Source organism: Alternaria atra (assembly GCF_907166805.1).
Source record: "Alternaria atra isolate CS162 genome assembly, contig: 25, whole genome shotgun sequence".
In the NCBI taxonomy this organism is placed as follows: domain Eukaryota; kingdom Fungi; phylum Ascomycota; class Dothideomycetes; order Pleosporales; family Pleosporaceae; genus Alternaria; species Alternaria atra.
In genome coordinates this window covers 3,321,955-3,340,935 of record NW_025091323.1, presented here as the reverse complement: position 1 = coordinate 3,340,935, position 18,981 = coordinate 3,321,955, and the positions used below count along the sequence as shown (strand labels likewise).

The following is an 18,981-nucleotide window of genomic DNA, read 5'->3' as shown; positions in this document are numbered from 1 at the left end:
ACTGATAGCCTGGCTTCGGCTCCCTTCAAGCAGACAGCGACGAACAACGATAACGTCAAACTTGATGTTTACGTCTCCAAGGTAGTCAAGGCTTGATAACGGGTATAACTGGCGACCACCGAGGGTTCTCGACTTTGCGAAACTGTTTGTGATGTGCGAACATGACGATAATGCGAATCAAGAAACCGAAATTGGGATGACAACCCACTCAAATCTGTTGTAGCGTAGAACAACGGCACTACGAACCAGCATTGTGTAAATAATTGCACTACAACCTGTGCTACTAGTAGTGGATGCAGACATGTAGAAAGAAACCGGGCACGCACGACTGACCTATTTTCTTCTTTGGATCCATATACAAAACGTCGTAGGAGGCAGGTTTTTCACACTCACTCCTGTACCGTAAGAGTGAACGAGTACAGTGTGTAGTGTACAAGCTTTCTTCTTGGAGAAGGATGAAGTATGTGGTTGATCAATTCTGCAGGTAGCATGTCGGCAGGTCGTCAGATCCACAGAGACATTGCGCCGAGCGCCGGTGCTTGGGCTTCTGCTTGTACAACTTTATGGCGGGCCTTCCACAAAGCTTCGGAGGCCTTCCTATTCTCTCAAGAGCAGATTGAAACATATGGCATATCTGCAGCGAGCAGTCTTGCAAAGACACTCATTTTCGATTGATCGCTGGGATGGTGCGTCACATTGGTAGATGCCGACACCATGCCGATGGCTAGGAACAAAGGGGGGATCTACCCTCAGTGTCTTGACGTCACCCCCTCTTCTAGCAAGTGTCTTTGAACGCCTCCAGAGCTGCATCACACTTTGATTGAATACCAACAAATAATCTATCCCAGTGTCTCTCCATATATGTGCAGGTTCCAGCCGATCTGGCCTGTTAGTTTCATTGGCATTGACGGATTCCTGGTTCCAATCTTCCGCCCGTTCGCGCATATTCTCTGTCATGTTCTCCGATTTCGATACAGGGTAACAGGATCACTCCTGCAGAAAGTGCCCCCTATTCAACAGGTCTGGGTGATACGAACTGCTCCAGATGACCTGCATACAATCGGAAAGCCTCTCGCGGAAGGCCGTCTGCACGCCAGGATGTCTCATTGTGATCATGAATTCTTACGAAGCTGGACGGCTTGGGTCAACTCGGCTGAAGAGCAAATCTGGTAAAGACCTGCAAGTTCGGGAACATCGTGCGCGATATCCTCTTCACAATATGATCCAACACTATCGCCGTGAAAATACACTCTACATGTTCATTGTGGTAATACCGATACGCTGTAAAGCTCCGCTTTTATAGCACGCCGTGAGACTCTGTCTAACGTAACTCAGCAGCTCTTCCCTTTCGGAATCGAAACATTCAAGATTCGCCACCCAATCACAATCTTTACCACTATCAACTTGATACTCACGCTGCTGCATTATCATCAACACTGGTGTTCTTTATGTTTGCGGTATCCCTTGTTTGTGAGTACTTTAATACTGGACGTAAGATGCCCTCGAGCAACTTCTCAAAAAACGCAGATTTCGGCAGTATATTTGACATCGATTTCGTTGACCCGACATGTATCATATGGGCTGTATTAGCACTAGCCCGTCTCAATGAGAAGCTGCCTTCGGACTTCGACAGTCTATATGCCGTTCGGCTTCGCAACGCACTTGACGATGCTATCGGAGCTTTCTGTGATGATCGCATGGAAGCGACTTGGTCTACGTTATACTGTGATCGAGCATGGCAAATTGTAAGTACCCTCAAGAGGACTGCGGCTGATTACTACGGAAATACCGAGGGTGTTCAAAACCCTGACATGGAGCTCGAATACCTGCTTGAGATTCTCAATGCGTTCTACATTCATGTACACCGTCAAGAAGATAGGGATTACACCGAAGCCTATGGTGCTCTGGGAATGCTGAATGCCGTGGCGATCGAGATGACGAGCGTCCTTGGCCCAAAAATCACAGACGCCTTCGATATGTTTAACAATATCTCTGCCGAAAGCGTACCACAAGATATTATTGACGACTGCATGAAGGAGCAGATCGATATTCTATGCGCAGCCATCGAGCAGTTTGTGCGCGAGCAGCTTGGAACGAGCGGCGTCTACAATTCAGCATCGGAAGCGCGAGATATTGTGGGCCAATCCTTTGTTCATATAATCCATGACCCTTTGCGACAACATGTCGAAAGTGCCTTTAAGATGTTGATCAATGACTTGGCCTTCTGCAACAGTTATGCTGTCGACAAGAATCAAGCTGATAATAAAGCGAGAGTAGCCGTGTTCTATCGACAAGTCGGTAGGTTCTTCTCATACTCTTCGCCGCTACTGAACGCGTTCTTCATTCCAGACGTCTCAGACGACGAGGATGAAGTCGACGAGTACGAAGACTACCAAGAGCACGTACCTGAACACGTGGCGAACCACGACTTTGACCAGTACGACGACTTCGATTGGCATACCCGTGAGTACGAACTCTTCGATGTTCAAGACGTGCTTCGTGGTCCGGAACACGCAGAGTTGGATAGTGTCTCTATAGTACTAAGCTCGGCCGATTCATCCTGTCCTCTTTGCGCCGATGCAGGTGTTGAGATGCGAAAGTTGAATGTTTGTGGCCATGAGCTTTGCACTACATGTTTAGACTTGCAGCTTAACATCAAGCATGAGTGTAGGTACAGGTGCGCAGTCTGCCGGGCTGAGTTCTTTCCCGATTCAGCAATGTTAACCTACCATGATGCATTATCTCTTCCATTCTTTGTTACTCCATCGACAAAGTACTTATAGTACTTCCAGTATCTCTCGAAATACTTTTCGATAGTGTCGTGTCATTGATAGAGAGTTCTGGTACTCAAAAGCTCTGTGGCAAAAGTGAGCGTGATGGCGTGCGAACTTAGGGGTCCCCGTTGGCGCAGTGACTGATGACAAAGCAGTCGATTTGCAACCGCCCACGGGCGTTGGACTCTCACGAACTCTCACCGCCCTGATCTTTGCGACAACAACTGCTTTACCAGCATCAAACATCACCTTACTAATGTAGAACAGACCGTCATTCAGTTCACATCCCACCTGGCGTTGCCACTCATAACCCCAATATTGATCTTCACAGTGGGCCAAAACATGACGGTAGCACGTTATTCCTGTAGTGTAAGAAATGCGCAATCAAATCTTGGTTGGGGTCTGGAACAATGCAACATGAACATGTTCGTGCTACCTGTGTTCTCTCGCAAGCACCGTTGATCTTCGTTGGTCCCCGTGCCATCATGGCAGGTACATAGAATCCTAGACTGTTAGGTCTGGTGACAGGACTGGACACATGCTAGCAGGTCTCATAACGTCGTCAAGGTTGACATCATGTACAGCAGAAGATGTGTTGGAGTAGAGCGACGTGGTTATGCGGTATTGGTAGCTGACGTTTACACATCATAAAGCAGAAAAATTCAAACTTATACCCAAAAGGAATTCCTGATTAGTGCACCGCGCTCGGTCCCGCTGCGCTGCTCCAATCACCGTGGTGCCATATCAGGACTCTTATCTATCACCTTATCTCTCGGCACACTACCACAACTCACTATAACACCGAATGCACTCGAATGATACAACTTCTTTAACATTCTGAAACTTGTTCAAAATACAGGCTGAGTTTCGCACACCGACCCCTCACCGTGTGTGCGCTATGGATCACTACTACCATCAGCCAATCTGGCCGTTACTGGAAGGCGCTTTCGATTACACAATGAATCTGGCAGGCGAACTTTGGACAATGATCTGGAGACCAGTTGAGCAACCGCGTATGCAGCCAATTAGCACAACGGCCACCCAAGGTTTAGAGAGAGACGAGGAACCAATGACTGCTTGCTCAGATGCAAAGTGGTTTGGAAAAGCCATGAAAGCTTCCCCAGATGAGGGCCCCAAAGGTGAAAGATGAGGGCCCCAAAGGTGAAAGATGAGGGCCTATGCAAACAAGTCTGCGGAGAGAATAAATTCTGGGTACAGTAACCAATAGCATCTACTTTACCAGACCATAAGCTAACAACACACTCAGACAAGCTTAATGCCAAGGTTATGGCGATGCGGATGGTTAATGTTAGCTGGTGATAATTAGGAGTTAAAAGTGAGTCAATGCGGAAATCGTGAGCATATGACGGCCGATATACTGACCAGTCTGGAGGACACTAAACTCGACATCCTATGCGAATGCGAACTAGGTTACTCATATAGCTAGAGGCGCGCTGCTACAAAGCGGAGGTGCAGATGGCGTTACCTATGCTCGACCTCAAGAGGTGCGCCATTGTGTTGGGTATACGTGAAGGTGCGAGACGAGATGTTGACATTACACGGGAAGGACGATCTTTCCTAGGACTGCAGCGCTTGCCAAAAGGAAGATACTCAATACATTCACAGTGCCCATGACATTGGTATTCCTCAACCGTGGTTATAAAATGAAGGAGCGACGACATGTATACCGCACATTCAGTTGTATCTTATTTATACTCACGACCCGAGTCTCCGACGGGTTCTAGGTAATCCACGTCATCCGAGAAAACAACCACTTTACACAACAAACAAGCCGACACATTCGAAACACAGACCACCCCGGGTACAATTAGCCTCGACTTACAAGATCTCAGATAGGATAGGCTCTAGAGCTTGAACGGTGAGCTGGACGAAGCGCTAAAAGCAGCATTGCCTGACCTTGAGTTGCCTGATCTTCGACATTCAGGCAGGCAGTAGGTCGGCTCCTTAGGGCTGTCGTCGCCATGAACAGCAGCTGTGTGGAAGGAGGTGGGAAACACTTTACGAAGCAGAACTTTGTCATTGCCTTGGCAGGACTTTCCAAGGAAGCCGCTGACAATGACTAATAGATACGAATTGGTCATTGACAAGGAATATATCGCAGAAGACGAGGATAGCCACGATGGAGTGCAGATTGGTACAGGACGACACCAAAGACGGGCCGCATCGCTGAATGGTCTGGGTTCTTCATCCAATATAGAAAGAAGGCAGGATCATTTGCACTGCAATTGGACTCCGAATCTGAGCTCAATTTTTGTATTTGGCGAAGTGCATATTGAAAATTCCTTGCGTGGTTGATTATCCGTGGAACAGAGTCGTTGCCGAAAATATGCGCAATCTCGAAAGGTTTGTAAGTGGTGGAGCGACCTAATCAGTACTCGGGTCAACGTGGATTTCGGTCTATGGCGTCAGGATTGGGGAAGGTGCAGCGGCGTGCAAAGTGTAAGTGTTGTAGCTCACTAATATAAGAGAGACACAAAAGGAAGTGCACTGACTGGATCATGTGATGGCTCAAGTAAGGTTTGCGCAATTGATGAGGTCTGCTGGAAGGCCAATGGACAAAGGGCAGATTGCCGCAACCCTGACGTAATTAGCGTGCTACTCGTGTTTCAGACCTGTGCAGCCTTACACCTTGCCCATCACCACCACCGGCAAGCATCGCGCATTCGTCCAGCCAGTTGTGAGAAGAGACCTCCAGAATACACGACATCTGATGCGGCAGCTACTGGTTGTTTGATGGTCTGTTCGTAATGTTTGATTGTTCATGATGACGCCTGTATTGATGAAGCGCGGTAATCTTCGCGCGTGACCAACCCAGTACAGCAACAGTCGTGCAGAGTGCCTATGACCGGACTTCTGGCTCTTGTATGGTAATACCGTTGTTTTCGTGGGTGACTTCCATTTAAGCAGGGTAGCATGAGTCATGTCAATTATGTAAGGCGTCCACTCCGCCTGCCTGATCATTTCGAATAGAGGATAAGACCTTCTCCCACTCTGATGCTTGACAAGGTACAGAAAACCTACATATTGCGCCATGGCAAGTCATCCCTCTACTGGCGCGGAAAGCGTTTCCCACACGACGGAGATTGCGACCGCGCTTCGAAATATCAACCTCACCTCGTCCCAAAATTCCCATACTTTATCACCTGCTAAGTCGAAAGTGACATCTGCACTCAAGACAAAGCAAGAAATGCGCAAATTCCGCGGAACGACTACGCCCGACCCAGCACTAGGAATTGATATGGACGAATACACATCTTTTACCCAGTACCTGCAGTCATCGAAGCGCATCTTGGCTCTCATAGGTGCTGGCTTGTCAGTTTCCTCGGGACTTTCAACATTTCGCGGCGAAGACAGAAGATGGAGAGGCATCGAGCCACAAGAACTGTCGAACATCGAGGCCCTGTCCGATGACCCAGTGAGGGTATGGTGGTTCTTCAGCGACCGTATGAAGCGTGCGCAAGAGGCGAAGCCAAACCGGGGACACATTGCACTTTCGAAACTCGCAAAAGAGAAAGACGGGTTCTTTGCAATCAATCAAAATATCGATGGTAAGCATATATCCAGACTTCATTTTGGGAATAAGTATGCTAATACTTGTAGGCTTATGTCAAAGAGCGGGCTTTCCGGATGAGCAGATAGCACAAATACACGGCACTTTGTTTGAGATGAAATGCAGCAAGTACGATCCAGGCTGTACTGCCCACTGCGATTACAGTGTGCCAATCTCTTATCCCGCCAACGAGGCGCTCACAATCACGACCGATATCAGCGATGCGTCCGTCCCTCTACCTCCTTTAGACCATACCCAACTACCTCATTGCCCAAGATGCAACAACCTCATGAGACCGAGTGTGGTACTCTTCGGCGAGAGCCTGTCAAGCACCCTCAATGGAATCGTATACTCCTTCGTGTCTTCTGAACCTCTCGACCTATTGCTTGTGATTGGAACGAGTGCCGTTGTCCTTCCAGCTGCAATGTATATACCCCGGGCTCGGAGCGCTGGTGCGCGAGTTGCTTATTTCAACATGGAAGAGTACTACGACGAGCCAGGATGTGTTTGGACAGGTGACTGGATGTTCAAGGGCGATGCGGCGAAGACGGTCCCTGAGTGTCTGAAGGGTATTATCGGGAACGTCGGACGCGTGTGATGGGAATTGTTTGCGCCTTGTATGTCGAGCAGTTCCAGAATTGACTGAGGTGTGCTGGCTCTTGGACTGAGCAGAATGGTAGGGAAGAAGGACCATTAACAGCAGCGAGTTGAAAAGTGTGGAAGTCGCGCAACGCCGTTCATGCTGTTTTCCACGTCGATGCCACTTCTATAATAATTTACTGCTTTTGGGAAATGGGCCCTCGCATGTGGGCTCTTTTCCTTCGATTTGTTTGTCGCTGACGCACATGCCCTTTACGACTTCCTCCTTGGACCACGCGCTTCTCTTGCTCTTGCTCCGCGAAGCCATCGATCATATCTGCTCGACATTCTGTTCTGATCCCCGCTGTTTCCTTTCTTCGCATGAAACCGTGGACGCAACTCAAATCTCGACAAGCGACAAGCGACAAGCGCATTTGAGCAACTCTCACAGTGAGTGTACCAAGTGCAGGCGTGCTGCAATGCGCTTGTGACAGCAACTGCGACGGCTCCTACGCTTTCCGGAGGTCTCGGCTAACCTTTAGTAAGGTTTCTGTGATGGCTTCAGTGCACCAGACAGCGCAACGCGCTTGGATGTTACCACTGGCGGCGTCGAACACCACCAGACCACTCGCTGTCGCTGTCGCTACATATCCAATACAGGAGGTAGGCATATAGTATTTATCCACATACATAGCTCGCGATACTGATACGAAGCTACAGGCGCTGATCTCGTTCTTGACACCCGACGACCTTGTCACCCTTACCCTGATCTCTCAGACTCTCCATGGTCACATTCGCATGGACAACGCGAACTCGAAGGCCAATCTTCTTTCTAAAACTCTTTGTCCCGTACTTGGCGTCTGCGTTCGGACTGTCACTCATTGCCCCTGCCCAGCAAAGACGTTCGACGCCATAATCGGCTGCGCTAGGTTTGGTTTCTCGACAGAGTCACGCCCGTGCGTGGAGTGCGGTGTCAACACTTGCGATGAATGCCGTATACATGCCCTCTACAACCCTCTCACGGAAGACTGCGGGTTTGATCAGCGTCGCTGGTGGGCAGGTTTCTACTTTCTCGAACCCACAGTCGTTGCGGTGTATCCACCCAAGGACTCGGAATGCAGCGTCTGGAATCTGCCTATCGAGGACATGAAGCCTCTCCACGACCAAGGCCGCTTCCACATCCCTCTAAACGTCAATGCTATAGGCGATCCTGAGCCGATACAGCGTATTGTCGACCTGGACTTGGGCACCCACCGGTCCATCAATCCTGTTGGACGCACACAATATCCGTATTCTGGCCATCAGATTGTCTCATTCCTCAACATGATAACCAACAAGCGCAAGGATCTAACTTGCCTTTCCTGTTACCAAGAACGTCGAAAGGAACGCCTAGCGTGATGTTCCTGTACCCTACGCAAGCGTTTCCTAGACCGGTGGCTATGTGCAAGTTGCTATATTAAAGAAGACACTGCTGGTGAAGATCTGCGCTGCCACATCCCGGTAGCAGATGAGGTCGGAGAAGGCCACAGTCATGTATGTCACTGTGGAGCGGAGTTCACACCCGAAGTCGCAGCAAAGGTTATGTGCAACTGGTGCAAAGGAGAGATTGAGGGGCCTCAGCAAGGCGACGAGAACAATGTCATTGGTGGAAACAGCGAAGGCATCGACGAAGATGAAGAACAAGAGGAGGAATTCCATGAGGAAGACCATTCGGCTGCAGACTTTGCGAATCTACCCCAGGACGAATTTGGCTTCGCCGAGAACCACGACGAATCTCTGTCGGTATACGTGAACGGAGAGTGCATCCGCGGAGAACGTCTTGGTCGATCCATAGTTCGCCAATGGATGATGACAATCCAGGGCAAGCTTGCTGAGTGTGTTTGCTGTGTATGCAATAGTCGGAACTCTCATCATACTCACGCGGGGGATGGGGAAGAAGACAGGAATGATGAGGAAGACGACGATAGCAGTGATGACCAAGATTTACCCGACCTGGAGGAAGTCGGGTCAGCGGCTGGCTTCGAAGATCAGTGGGGACTAGACTGAGCCAACAACACGCTTATACAAGTTCAGACCACGCAGAGTATCACCGGTGAATGCGTGAACTTATTCGCGCCTGGCTGGATAGATACCGGCACGACTGTCGCATGCCATGTGCAGTTGGTGCCGCATTTGTCGCAGGAGTTACTCGTGACCGCTCTTCCTATTCAGGGATATGTAGCTTGTCCCTATACGCAGCACCACTCCAACGAAAGAAAGAAAGAACACAGCGATATTTCCAAAAAAGTAAAGCTAGCAATAGCTTTTTCTATCACCCGTAGTCTGTGATGAACTCCAGAATGAAAAACGAGGAAATGCGTTGGACCTCCCCGCAGTCCGCACAACCTCTTGCCCGAAGTGGGCCCCTGAAGCGTGCGTTGAAAGCTTGGCACTGACACATTGATCTCGCTCGGACGTTGGCTGATCGCTTCGTCGCCGCATCCCATCGTCAGCTGCACCTCTCAACGACTCAAGATCATCCAATCGCGGCTTTGCCTTACCGACTTCCGTCTGCCAAGATGTGATCGAGCAACCTGCGGGCATCGCGAGACCTGTTGGCAAGGCGATTGCTACCTGAGTGTCCGTCATGAGTAGAACGTGACTGCAAGGCTCAAACAATTCGAACCCGTCAAACGCGACTTGAGAGTACCATAGCCGATCAGGGCCACTAAATCACGGTCTTTCACCATCTGAGTACTTACTACGTGAAGCTCCCAGACGGGGAAGGACGGCGGTGAGTCGCAGTATCTTATCGGCGCGACCACGCCAAGACCTCTCGCCCGAAGACTTCGGGCCATCGGTAAAATGCTCCAAGCACAGCGCATGACAGTGCGTCAGATTCAATGGAGAACACGTCCCAATTACTACAGAAACGTTCGTTCCGTTTAATCATTACTTTGTGATTTCCTCTTCCTTTGTGCAAATACTTTCCAATGTCGTAGTATTAGATTCACCACCACCCACACCGACGTACGAAGTTTGACCGGACGCAACTACCACAACTCTCGTTCTTCTAACGTCACTTGGAATCGGTGTACACGCACTTTCCAGCTTAATAGTGCTATCCGGATCTGGTGTAAAGCCCTGACATAACCCTGGATATCAACAACGGAATAATGAAATTGTTACCTACCCTTTCGGAAGACCACAGCGCGCGGACGACGTCACTAAAGGACATAGCGCATGTCACAATCGGCGAAACATACATCGAGGAGGACCCGTCGGTAGCAGAATGGTTCCGCGAATGTATTCCGACTTCACATGGCGCCGCAGAATACGTACGCGAGTTGTTCCCGAGTGCACGGTGGCTGAGACGATATAATCTACATTGGCTGGCTGGAGATGCTATCGCTGGTATGTATAAGGATCTTACCGGCTTTTCCTTATAAATTGTTAACCCAAGGAAGGTATCACGGTCGGCCTTGTAGTGGTTCCGCAAGCCATGGCATATGCGTCGCTCGCTCGACTGTCACCTGCCTTCGGCCTGTACACAACGTTCACAGGCGCATGTATATACTGGATCTTTGGAACATCCAGAGACATCGTGATAGGTGTAAGCTACTCCTGCAAATAAGTCATACTCGGCTAATCCATGAACAGACGACAGCAGTTGGGTCGCTACTGATCGGAAGCGCAGTCAGCAAAGTTGAAGCCGAGCACCCCGGCGTATATCAGCCCCAGGAGATAGCACATGCGATAAGCTTCCTTGCTGGCAGCATTCTTCTAGTCTTCGGTATCCTTCGTTTTGGATTCATCATTGAGTTCATTCCATATATTCCCATCTCCGCCTTCGTCACATCCGCCAGCATCACCATCATCTCGACACAGTTGCCGACCTTGATGGGTGTAACAGGGATCAACACACGTGAGTCTCCGTACAAGGTGTACGTCAACTTCTTGAAGGGCCTACCCAGGGCAAGACTTGATGCGGCTATTGGTATCACATCCATTGTGCTCCTATACCTGATCAAGAACCTGTGCGCTAAGATGGAGGTACGACAACCACGAAAGAAGAAAATGTGGTCTTTGATCTCTTCACTACGCCTCACGTTCACCATTCTGCTCTACACCCTTGTTAGCTGGCTCGTACACCGAACAACTCCTGCCGGCCAAGAAAAGTTTCGAATAGTAGGCCACATCGAGAAGGGCTTCAGTCACGCTGGCGTGCTTTCAATGGACGGAAAGCTCTTCGGCTTGGTGGCATCAGAGCTCCCGGCGATTATCATCATCCTCATCGTTGAACACATTGCCATCGCCAAAAACTTCGGTCGCAGGCACAATTATACCGTTATTCCTTCGCAGGAGATGATTGCACAAGGTGCCGCCAACATACTGAGTCCTTTTGTTGGTGGCTACGTATGCACAGGCTCTTTTGGTGCTTCTGCTGTCCTCTCCAAGGCTGCGGTACGCACCCCGCTATCCGGCGTCTTCAGTGCATTGGTCCTGGTGCTGGCATTGTATGCGCTTACAGCTGTCTTCTACTACATACCAAATGCAGCGCTCGCTGGTCTGATCATACACTCCACCGTCGATCTGATCAAGGGACCTAAGGACTTGCACAAGTACTACCAACTGTCACCGTTCGAACTCTTCATTTGGGTTTGCGGCGTTGTCATTGCATTCTTTACAGATCTCGAGACTGCAATCTACATCACTGTGGGATTATCTTTTGCAATGCTTCTCGTTCGAATGGCGAAGAGCCCGGGCAAGTTCCGAGGTACCGCTGAGGTGACGCGCATAGTGCGCAACGATCGCCTCTGCAATCAATCCATGTCGACAACAAATACATCGCTGCCTCTACAGACAAATGGCGAACACGAGGATACCACTGGAGCTGCAGAAAATGTTCGACAAGTCTACATGCCTTACGACGTCACAGACAACCACAACCCAAACATTACTGTGGAGCCGGCATATCCCGGCGTCTTCATCTATCGGTTCAGCGAGAACTTCAACTACATTAACCAGGCCTACCACGTTGACTACCTTACCTCTTACATCACGTCACACACGCGCCGAACCCAAGCCGATGACGGTATCCGCGCTTGTGATCGCTTGTGGTGCGACACGCCACCTACCGAGAAGCTTATTGAAGCGTCTTCTTCTCTTCCAGTTCTACGAGCCGTTGTTCTTGACTTCTCCACTGTCAACATCCTCGACATTACAAGCATTGACGGACTAAAGAGCTTACGCGATACGCTCGATCGTCATGCTGCGCCTGGATTGGTAGAGTGGCATTTTGCTGGCGTGCACAACCGGTGGACACGCAAAGCGCTCGCTTTCGCAGGTTTTGGCTTTCCTGCGATGATCACTGCCGGCTATACGGGGAACTGGTGTCCAGCTTACACCGTCACGACCAGTTTTGCAGGTGCGACAGATGATGAGCGCAAAGAGATAGAGGCTTCACAGCAGCATATACAGAGCAGAGACGAAGAGCAGGGCAAGGAGTCGATTGACACACATGCTCTTGAAATGCAGTCGACTTCCACGAGCGAGAAGAGAAGGTTCTATCCGACTCACGGAGTCGATAGGCCGTTCTTCCACCTCGATCTTCATGATGCCGTTGATGCCGCGGTTCGTGATGCGAAGAAGGCTGATCAACTTGAGGCGCGCACGAGCTGTGTGTTGACTGCATGGTCACAGCCACCTAAGCAGCGAGGAGAGGCATAGAAGCTCGTTTCATCATCACGATATCAATTAATCTTCGGTCATGTTTGCGCAAGGGCATTTTAGCGTTTTTGGTATTTGTGTCTGGCATTGCATTAGCATTCGCATCATCGGCGTTCAAGAATGGCTAGAGCTTCAGAAGCATAGGATTTTCGTATCTATAATGTTCGTACTATCAAATCATATTTCCGCTCAATCGCTATACACTATCAGACCCACTCCACGTGCAAGTAAAGTCTCGGATGAGCGCAATTCATAATTGCTTACGCTCGTCCAGAACCCACTTGCTTTCTATTCATCACCACCATTTCCACCCAGATCCATGTCTGTCATACAAAGAAGATACTTCTTTATACTGAATGCTGAATGTGCTCAATTAGGTCAGCGATTGACACGAAGCTGTCTCGCGGAGTTCCGATATAAAGTAATAGTGTTTGCTACGGTATGGATACTGCGAATCTAGCTGTTTCCGGGATCATCTATTATGTGAATTGGAGTGTTTATTTGGAGCTCTAGAAAATGTGCTATACGTAGCCTACAGCGAGAATTACGATGTAAGTCCAAACGTGAGCAAGCCAATGATAGTTTCAGGGTTAGATACTATCCTACGTCGCATTACAAAGACATGCTTGAACAGCCTCAATGAGTTACGAACCAGCAGAGATCACTGAGTGGAGTGTTTGAAGACAGCAACTACATGCTGAGTAACTACCGCGGCGACGGCTGCGACATTGAGACGGATGGATGACGATGCAGCGCAGTAAAAGCGCAATCAAAGGGTACCACTAGTTTCATACTGCAGCGAATCTCTCGCTTCTGGTGACGATTCCTGTGTGCCGGTGGACTTTCCTGGCCTGTGAATTTCACTGTCTGCACCAACTCGGTCATGGCGAGCCCGACGTAGGGTCCGAGCACACTTCCCCAATACTTCGTGTTCGAGCTTGTCCTTAGTATGCGCAACATCAGCGATCACCTCTTTGAAAATGATCGAATCAACAGAGTTACTGGACTACGAAGAACCTGATGAGATCTCAGAAGAAGACCATAAATCCGAGTCTGATTACGGAAAGTCTCACAAGAGAAAAGGCAAGCGCATACATGACCGGCCAAAGACGAAACCCACCGAGCAAGCCAGAATCGTCGCCGCCTTGGAGGTCAGGCGAAAGAGAATGCGCCTGAATCACGGCACACCCAGTAGTAATGACAAGAACCCAAAGCGTCACCTCTTCGGCCCACTAGCTGAGTCGCGAGACCTCAGTGAGACGGTTTCGCCGACTCCTTCGAAACCGGCCAGGCGCAACAACGATATAAGGAAGGTCGGCACAGCAACATCTTCGCACTCCCTAGTTCCCGGAAGGGTAAATCGCGGACAGCTCGTTATGGTATGCACGCCGTTTCCTCATGTTGCTCAATCAAACTGACAAACAAACTGCAGACCGAGAGCACCCCAAGCAGACACTCCATCTACACACCACATTTCTTGCATGATAGTGTAAGTCTTGCCACCCAACCCAGTCTAATCGTCAAACTCAAGGCCCGGAGGCCATCTGTGCCAACACCAGCTCCCAAACGCCGTCCCGGCGGACCTCTGAAGAAAGACAAAGGTGGTCACAAGAGTGCGGTAGTCGTGGAGTCAGAGGAAGAGACCACAGAAAAAATTTCTACCGAAACTCCTGAAGTGAATATGCGCGGGAAGCGCAAGGCGACGGGAAAGCAAACAACAATCAAGGATGACGATGTTGGAGAAGAAAGAGCGACTAGCACTTTCAGGATCAGGCAACATGCTACGCTGCGCCAACGGCGTAGGGCTGTACCAGCACTCAAAGCGCACCTCGACGCCCCGACACGTAAACCTCTCTCACAACCCCTGCCGTCGTCGCCAAATACCAACACGCCAATCTCGAAGCCTTCAACACCACTTGGGCCGGCATCCACTTCAACGTTTGCACCTTATCCGCTCATGTCAACCCGCTCCGTGTCTCCCTTCACACGTGGGGCACGTATCGCACTCGAAAATATCCTGGCAGATCACCAATCTGATCCGCTAGTTAGTTTGATCGATTTGATTGAGGAACTAGATGATACGAGGCCCATAGTGAACGACTGGGAGCACGCTACTGTGATGAAGGGCGGTAGCTGGGTCTATCAGGTCATGAGAGATGTTTGGGAGGAGAATGCGGGAGAGATAGATGAGGAGGATGGCGAGATAAGCGATGAGGATATCAATATTGAGGCTGTCGTGGAGAAGGTTGGGGGATGGGTCGATAGGGAAATGGGGAGGTTAGGTAGTGGACAGGAATGAGATTGAAAACTCATGAGTAAAGCAGGAGACATGCGGGGGACTAAGACTAGGGCAACAACGAATAGAAGCACGCGTCATACTGAATGGAACGATACAAAGACTGATCCAGGTTGTGTTGTGTTGTGTTTGAAGATTGTTCAGACCAGCCGAATACCCCTCGCATATTGTGTAGTCGCTTCCGAGACTTTCTTGTGAATTGTTTCCCTTATATTTCCATGCTCCGTGAAGCTGATCTCATACTTTCAGACATGGACCTCATATCTGCCATCCCACTTTGCTCATTGGTGAGGTTAATATGTAACTTCTTGGCTATCCATGCTCGAGCTTTCGTGGTGCGGGTGCTGAAAGTGTTCGGAAGTCTTTGTCTTCTTACGCAGTCATATACGTTCATCCCTTTTTGATGTTCTTATGCCGAAGCCAATCGTTTTCCTGCCATGGGCCGATCCAGACATGCTGTATGTGCTCGGGCGAAGGTGTGTTGGGTGCATGGACCACCCGAAGCGTTCAAGGATCCCTGGGACAAGAATGTGAATCTGGACCCGCGGAGGCTTTTCCGTTGTAATCGATAACAATGCGCGATCCAGCCGCCACCGGATAAACCTACAAGACGGGATCGACATGATCGACATGCCAAAAACTTTCGGATGCGAAAGCCAAGCCGGAAAATGATGATTCCAGTGAAACGAAGGATGCGCCAGATCTTCGCGGATCGAAATTTCCGCCTGCCGGGACGTCATCGGCTCCGCATCGCATCGCATTCGTATTCGTACGCCATGGCAGATGGGACAGTGAATGGTATATGGTATTTGGTTCTCGATGAGCGCACGTTGCTTGAGATATCTCAGTATGTTTGCTGTAGTTGTGGTGGACGGAAGAGTTGGTGACTCTGTTCAATCATCATCTCGATCTTCTTCGCCTCGTTCATCTCGAAATCATGCATCAACTCCATTTGTTGTTGCTGGTTCAGCCCGGTTCCTCTAGCATCCTGACTCCATGCCGGGTTGAGATAGTCGGCCATTTCGTAGCCTTGATTTGCCGCGTAAGCTTCATTGTAGAATGGCGATGAAGCCATTTGCATATTCGTCATGTTGTAGTTGTCTTGGGGTGGCATCGTGAATGTCGGGTTCCATTGAGGTAGCTCCGCAAATGTTGTGGGTAGGGGCGCGAATTGGGTTGTAGGAGCATAACTGTATGACGGAATGCTGGTATCCATCGACGTCTTTGGGCTTAGCTCATTGTATATCAATGGTGGGGGTTGTTGAGGTGACGTCTGCAATCCAGCCTGTTGCGAGCTCGGCGCACTTGAGAATGGATTAGGTGGGTTCGACAGGCCGTTTCCAAAGTTAAAGAGTTGCTGATTGTGTTCAGGTAGGTAGCCAAAAGGTCCTGGTGCCTTTTCCGAAGGCGTGCGCACCGATGCAGTAGACGCCGTTGCTGGGCTTGTAGTTCTTGATCGATTGATGCCATCTACAATATTGCCAGTACCGACGGACGCAGTATCGGATGGAGAACTGGCCGAAATGGGAACATCGCCATCCTTGTCGAAGATCTTCATGCAAGCAGAGATCAGGTTATAGTAAAGGCCGATAGCAGACTGTACTCCAGGCCATCGTTCTGAGGCCTGCCTAATCGACTCCATCGCCACTTTCAGATGGCCTTCTACTTCTTCGCGGCTATGACGTCGTCGCACCTCCGAGTACGACAGAGTCCAGAGCATGGTGTTGATACACATGAAGATGGCTTGCGTAAAGATCCATGTGACGTCGACGCTCTTAGTCTCAATCTGCTTCATAGTCATGTAGATGTTGTATTGGCACGCATCGTAACAGCGGATGGCGGCGTCCAGAGATGGGCGAGGTACTTGTGGAGACGGACGGTACATGAATACGACCATAGTGTTGTATCGACCGATGAACCTGGAGAGATTAGTTCATGTACCACAAATTAGAGCATCATTACTTACCAGACCTTGTTAAGCCCCGATCCGCCGTCCATTTCAGGACTTGTGTCGCGCCACGCCTCGATCTTGGACTGCATCTGAGCGAACCAGGGGTGTTGATCATCCTTGGGTTCAGGCTTCTTCCTCTGGTATAGCATCTTGCGTATCTCGAGTTGCAGCAAGCGCATTTTGTAGAAGTGTATGCCAATCCATTTCTTAAGCGATGCTTGAGGTGCAGGCTTGATGCCATCCCTAGTAATGTAGACATCGTCGACAAGCTCGCCGAAGTTGACATCGATGTGTTCCCGTCGTGTCGCGAAGTGGGCGGGTCTTCCGAGGCTATGCGACAAGCCGTAATCCATAGTAAGTATACTCCAGAACAAGCGGCGACGCATATCGATCTCGAGGGGGTCTGCAGAACGTCCACCAGGGCCCATGCTGATTGTCTTCTCCTCGTGTAGGCCGAGGGCTTGACACAGTCGTACACCAAGGCCGATAATGTAGTAGACGGCTGTCCTCGTTGGCGTCAGGAGTGAGTAGCCTGCGACGAGACCGAAACACTGCAGGGTCTTGAGATTCATCGGCTTGATGGCGGCTTCGAAGTATTTCAAGGCTGCGAGATAGTAACTGTCGGCGAGACCTGCGTACTGTGTATCCATCTTCTGCAGGCTGATAGCAATGACCATGCGCAGACAGTAATTCTGGTAAGGGTCTGTGGAGCCATTGTAAACTTCATCGACGTCTTTGGTGAAAGTTGGCTCATGGAAGATGGGGTACATAGGGTGCACTAATCAAGTCAGTTCATGTATAGTCATTGCTGGGACAGCCTAACGCGCCTTTGCAGTAAAACAGTTCGACCAGTAAATTGGTAAGATCTCTGTTGGGAAGCTCTTCAGCAGCAACGTCGCTGACCATGGGGTAGATCTTGGAGGTAGGTCGCTGGTCTTCCTGGGCGAAGGTGTCCTTGATATTCTTTGCTTCGGAATGTGGCACAATCTCAGAAATGCTCTTCGACTCGGTAAACTGCTTTGCCAGCTGCATCACGAGACGGGTGATGGTGATTCCACTTGAAGGCCCCAGGAATTTGGACTCGTCGGAATCCTGGACACGCACTGTAGCCGCCCCACGCATCACATCTTCAGGGTCTGGCTCGACATCGTCCCGTTCGAGATCAGCCAGCTGCTTCTCGAGATCGCGCACCTTTTGCTGCAGGTGCACAACGTAATTCCGGGGTATCTTGCGTCCCTTGGTGGGGTCGTAGTATTCGCAGTGGGAATTGGTACGCTCGCATGGCCCGCATCGAGGGAGTCCGGGGTCACATCTTGTCTTGCGCTGGGCGAAGGTCAGTGGATAATTACGTAGCCAGCCTGACCCGGGATGATGCTTACCGTCCGGCAACGACAACAAGCTGTAAGAGTGTGGGCGATGCGACTCTGGCCTGTGGTGGTTCCTTCCTCAGGCGGGTGCGGGGCCCCTTCCGTGTTGGTGTGTGTCGCAGTCGCGACTTCCATCGCTCGTCGCTCACCAGACGGGCAGACGAGGACGAGGGAGCTGGCTTATGATGCTCGGCCTGGGATGTGGGGGAGATCGACGCGCACGTCCATGCCCGAGAGGTTTGTCGCGCCGGCGAGGTTTGGTCCTGTGCTCTCAGTCCGGAGAGAGGTGACGAGATGGAGATGTGGTATACGACAGCGGCACCTAGTCTACGGAATGGCCAAGCAGTACCTTCGGAGTGTCGACCGGTGGGAACTCTTTAACCAAAAGAACAAAGCGCGTCGTCGTAAGGGCCACAAAAAAACGCCTGCGCATTACCGAGCGACCCCAATCAGGCGGCGCAAAAAGGAAGACGAAGCATGACACGCCCCGTAGTTGGTGCGGCGTAGGCTGATGGTGACAGGTCGAGAACGTGTCCAAACTCTGGGAGCCGAGAGAAACAAGTGCAGCGTGGGCATCAAGCGCGACGAGGCCCTGATAGGCTGCCCCTTCTCCAACACCCACTCTACCACCTGCCTATCCTCATCTCATCGCTCGTAACAGCGTCACAGCTGTCCCTTTCAGCGTTGCCTTCTTTCTGGCCGACTCAGCGCGGCAAGACCGCCGCCCGCCGTCT

General features: G+C 50.4%; 5 protein-coding genes across 5 annotated transcripts; 4 read left to right on the top strand and 1 right to left on the bottom strand.

Annotated features, from left to right (window-relative positions):
- Positions 1-1,496: 1,496 nt before the first annotated feature.
- ALTATR162_LOCUS6172 (uncharacterized protein) lies at positions 1,497-6,943 on the top strand (the record flags this gene model as incomplete). The annotated part of the gene is made up of 3 exons (XM_043313793.1): positions 1,497-2,467; positions 5,808-6,343; positions 6,396-6,943. The coding sequence occupies 3 exons, from the start codon at positions 1,497-1,499 to the stop codon at positions 6,941-6,943; spliced, it is 2,055 nt and encodes a 684-aa protein (XP_043169728.1).
- Positions 6,944-7,479: 536 nt separating this feature from the next.
- ALTATR162_LOCUS6171 (uncharacterized protein) lies at positions 7,480-8,970 on the top strand (the record flags this gene model as incomplete). Its single annotated transcript, XM_043313792.1, has 3 exons — positions 7,480-7,587; positions 7,645-8,318; positions 8,373-8,970. The coding sequence occupies 3 exons, from the start codon at positions 7,480-7,482 to the stop codon at positions 8,968-8,970; spliced, it is 1,380 nt and encodes a 459-aa protein (XP_043169727.1).
- Positions 8,971-10,079: 1,109 nt separating this feature from the next.
- ALTATR162_LOCUS6170 (uncharacterized protein) lies at positions 10,080-12,633 on the top strand (the record flags this gene model as incomplete). Its single annotated transcript, XM_043313791.1, has 3 exons — positions 10,080-10,317; positions 10,371-10,516; positions 10,564-12,633. The coding sequence occupies 3 exons, from the start codon at positions 10,080-10,082 to the stop codon at positions 12,631-12,633; spliced, it is 2,454 nt and encodes an 817-aa protein (XP_043169726.1).
- A 980-nt stretch (positions 12,634-13,613) lies between these two features.
- On the top strand, positions 13,614-14,932 carry ALTATR162_LOCUS6169 (uncharacterized protein; the record flags this gene model as incomplete). Its single annotated transcript, XM_043313790.1, has 2 exons — positions 13,614-14,012; positions 14,066-14,932. 2 exons carry the CDS (start codon positions 13,614-13,616, stop codon positions 14,930-14,932), a joined length of 1,266 nt encoding a protein of 421 aa, XP_043169725.1.
- Positions 14,933-15,773: 841 nt separating this feature from the next.
- ALTATR162_LOCUS6168 (uncharacterized protein) lies at positions 15,774-18,382 on the bottom strand (the record flags this gene model as incomplete). Its single annotated transcript, XM_043313789.1, has 4 exons — positions 15,774-16,848; positions 16,896-17,658; positions 17,696-18,203; positions 18,260-18,382. The coding sequence occupies 4 exons, from the start codon at positions 18,380-18,382 to the stop codon at positions 15,774-15,776; spliced, it is 2,469 nt and encodes an 822-aa protein (XP_043169724.1).
- Between the last annotated feature and the right edge of the window lie 599 nt (positions 18,383-18,981).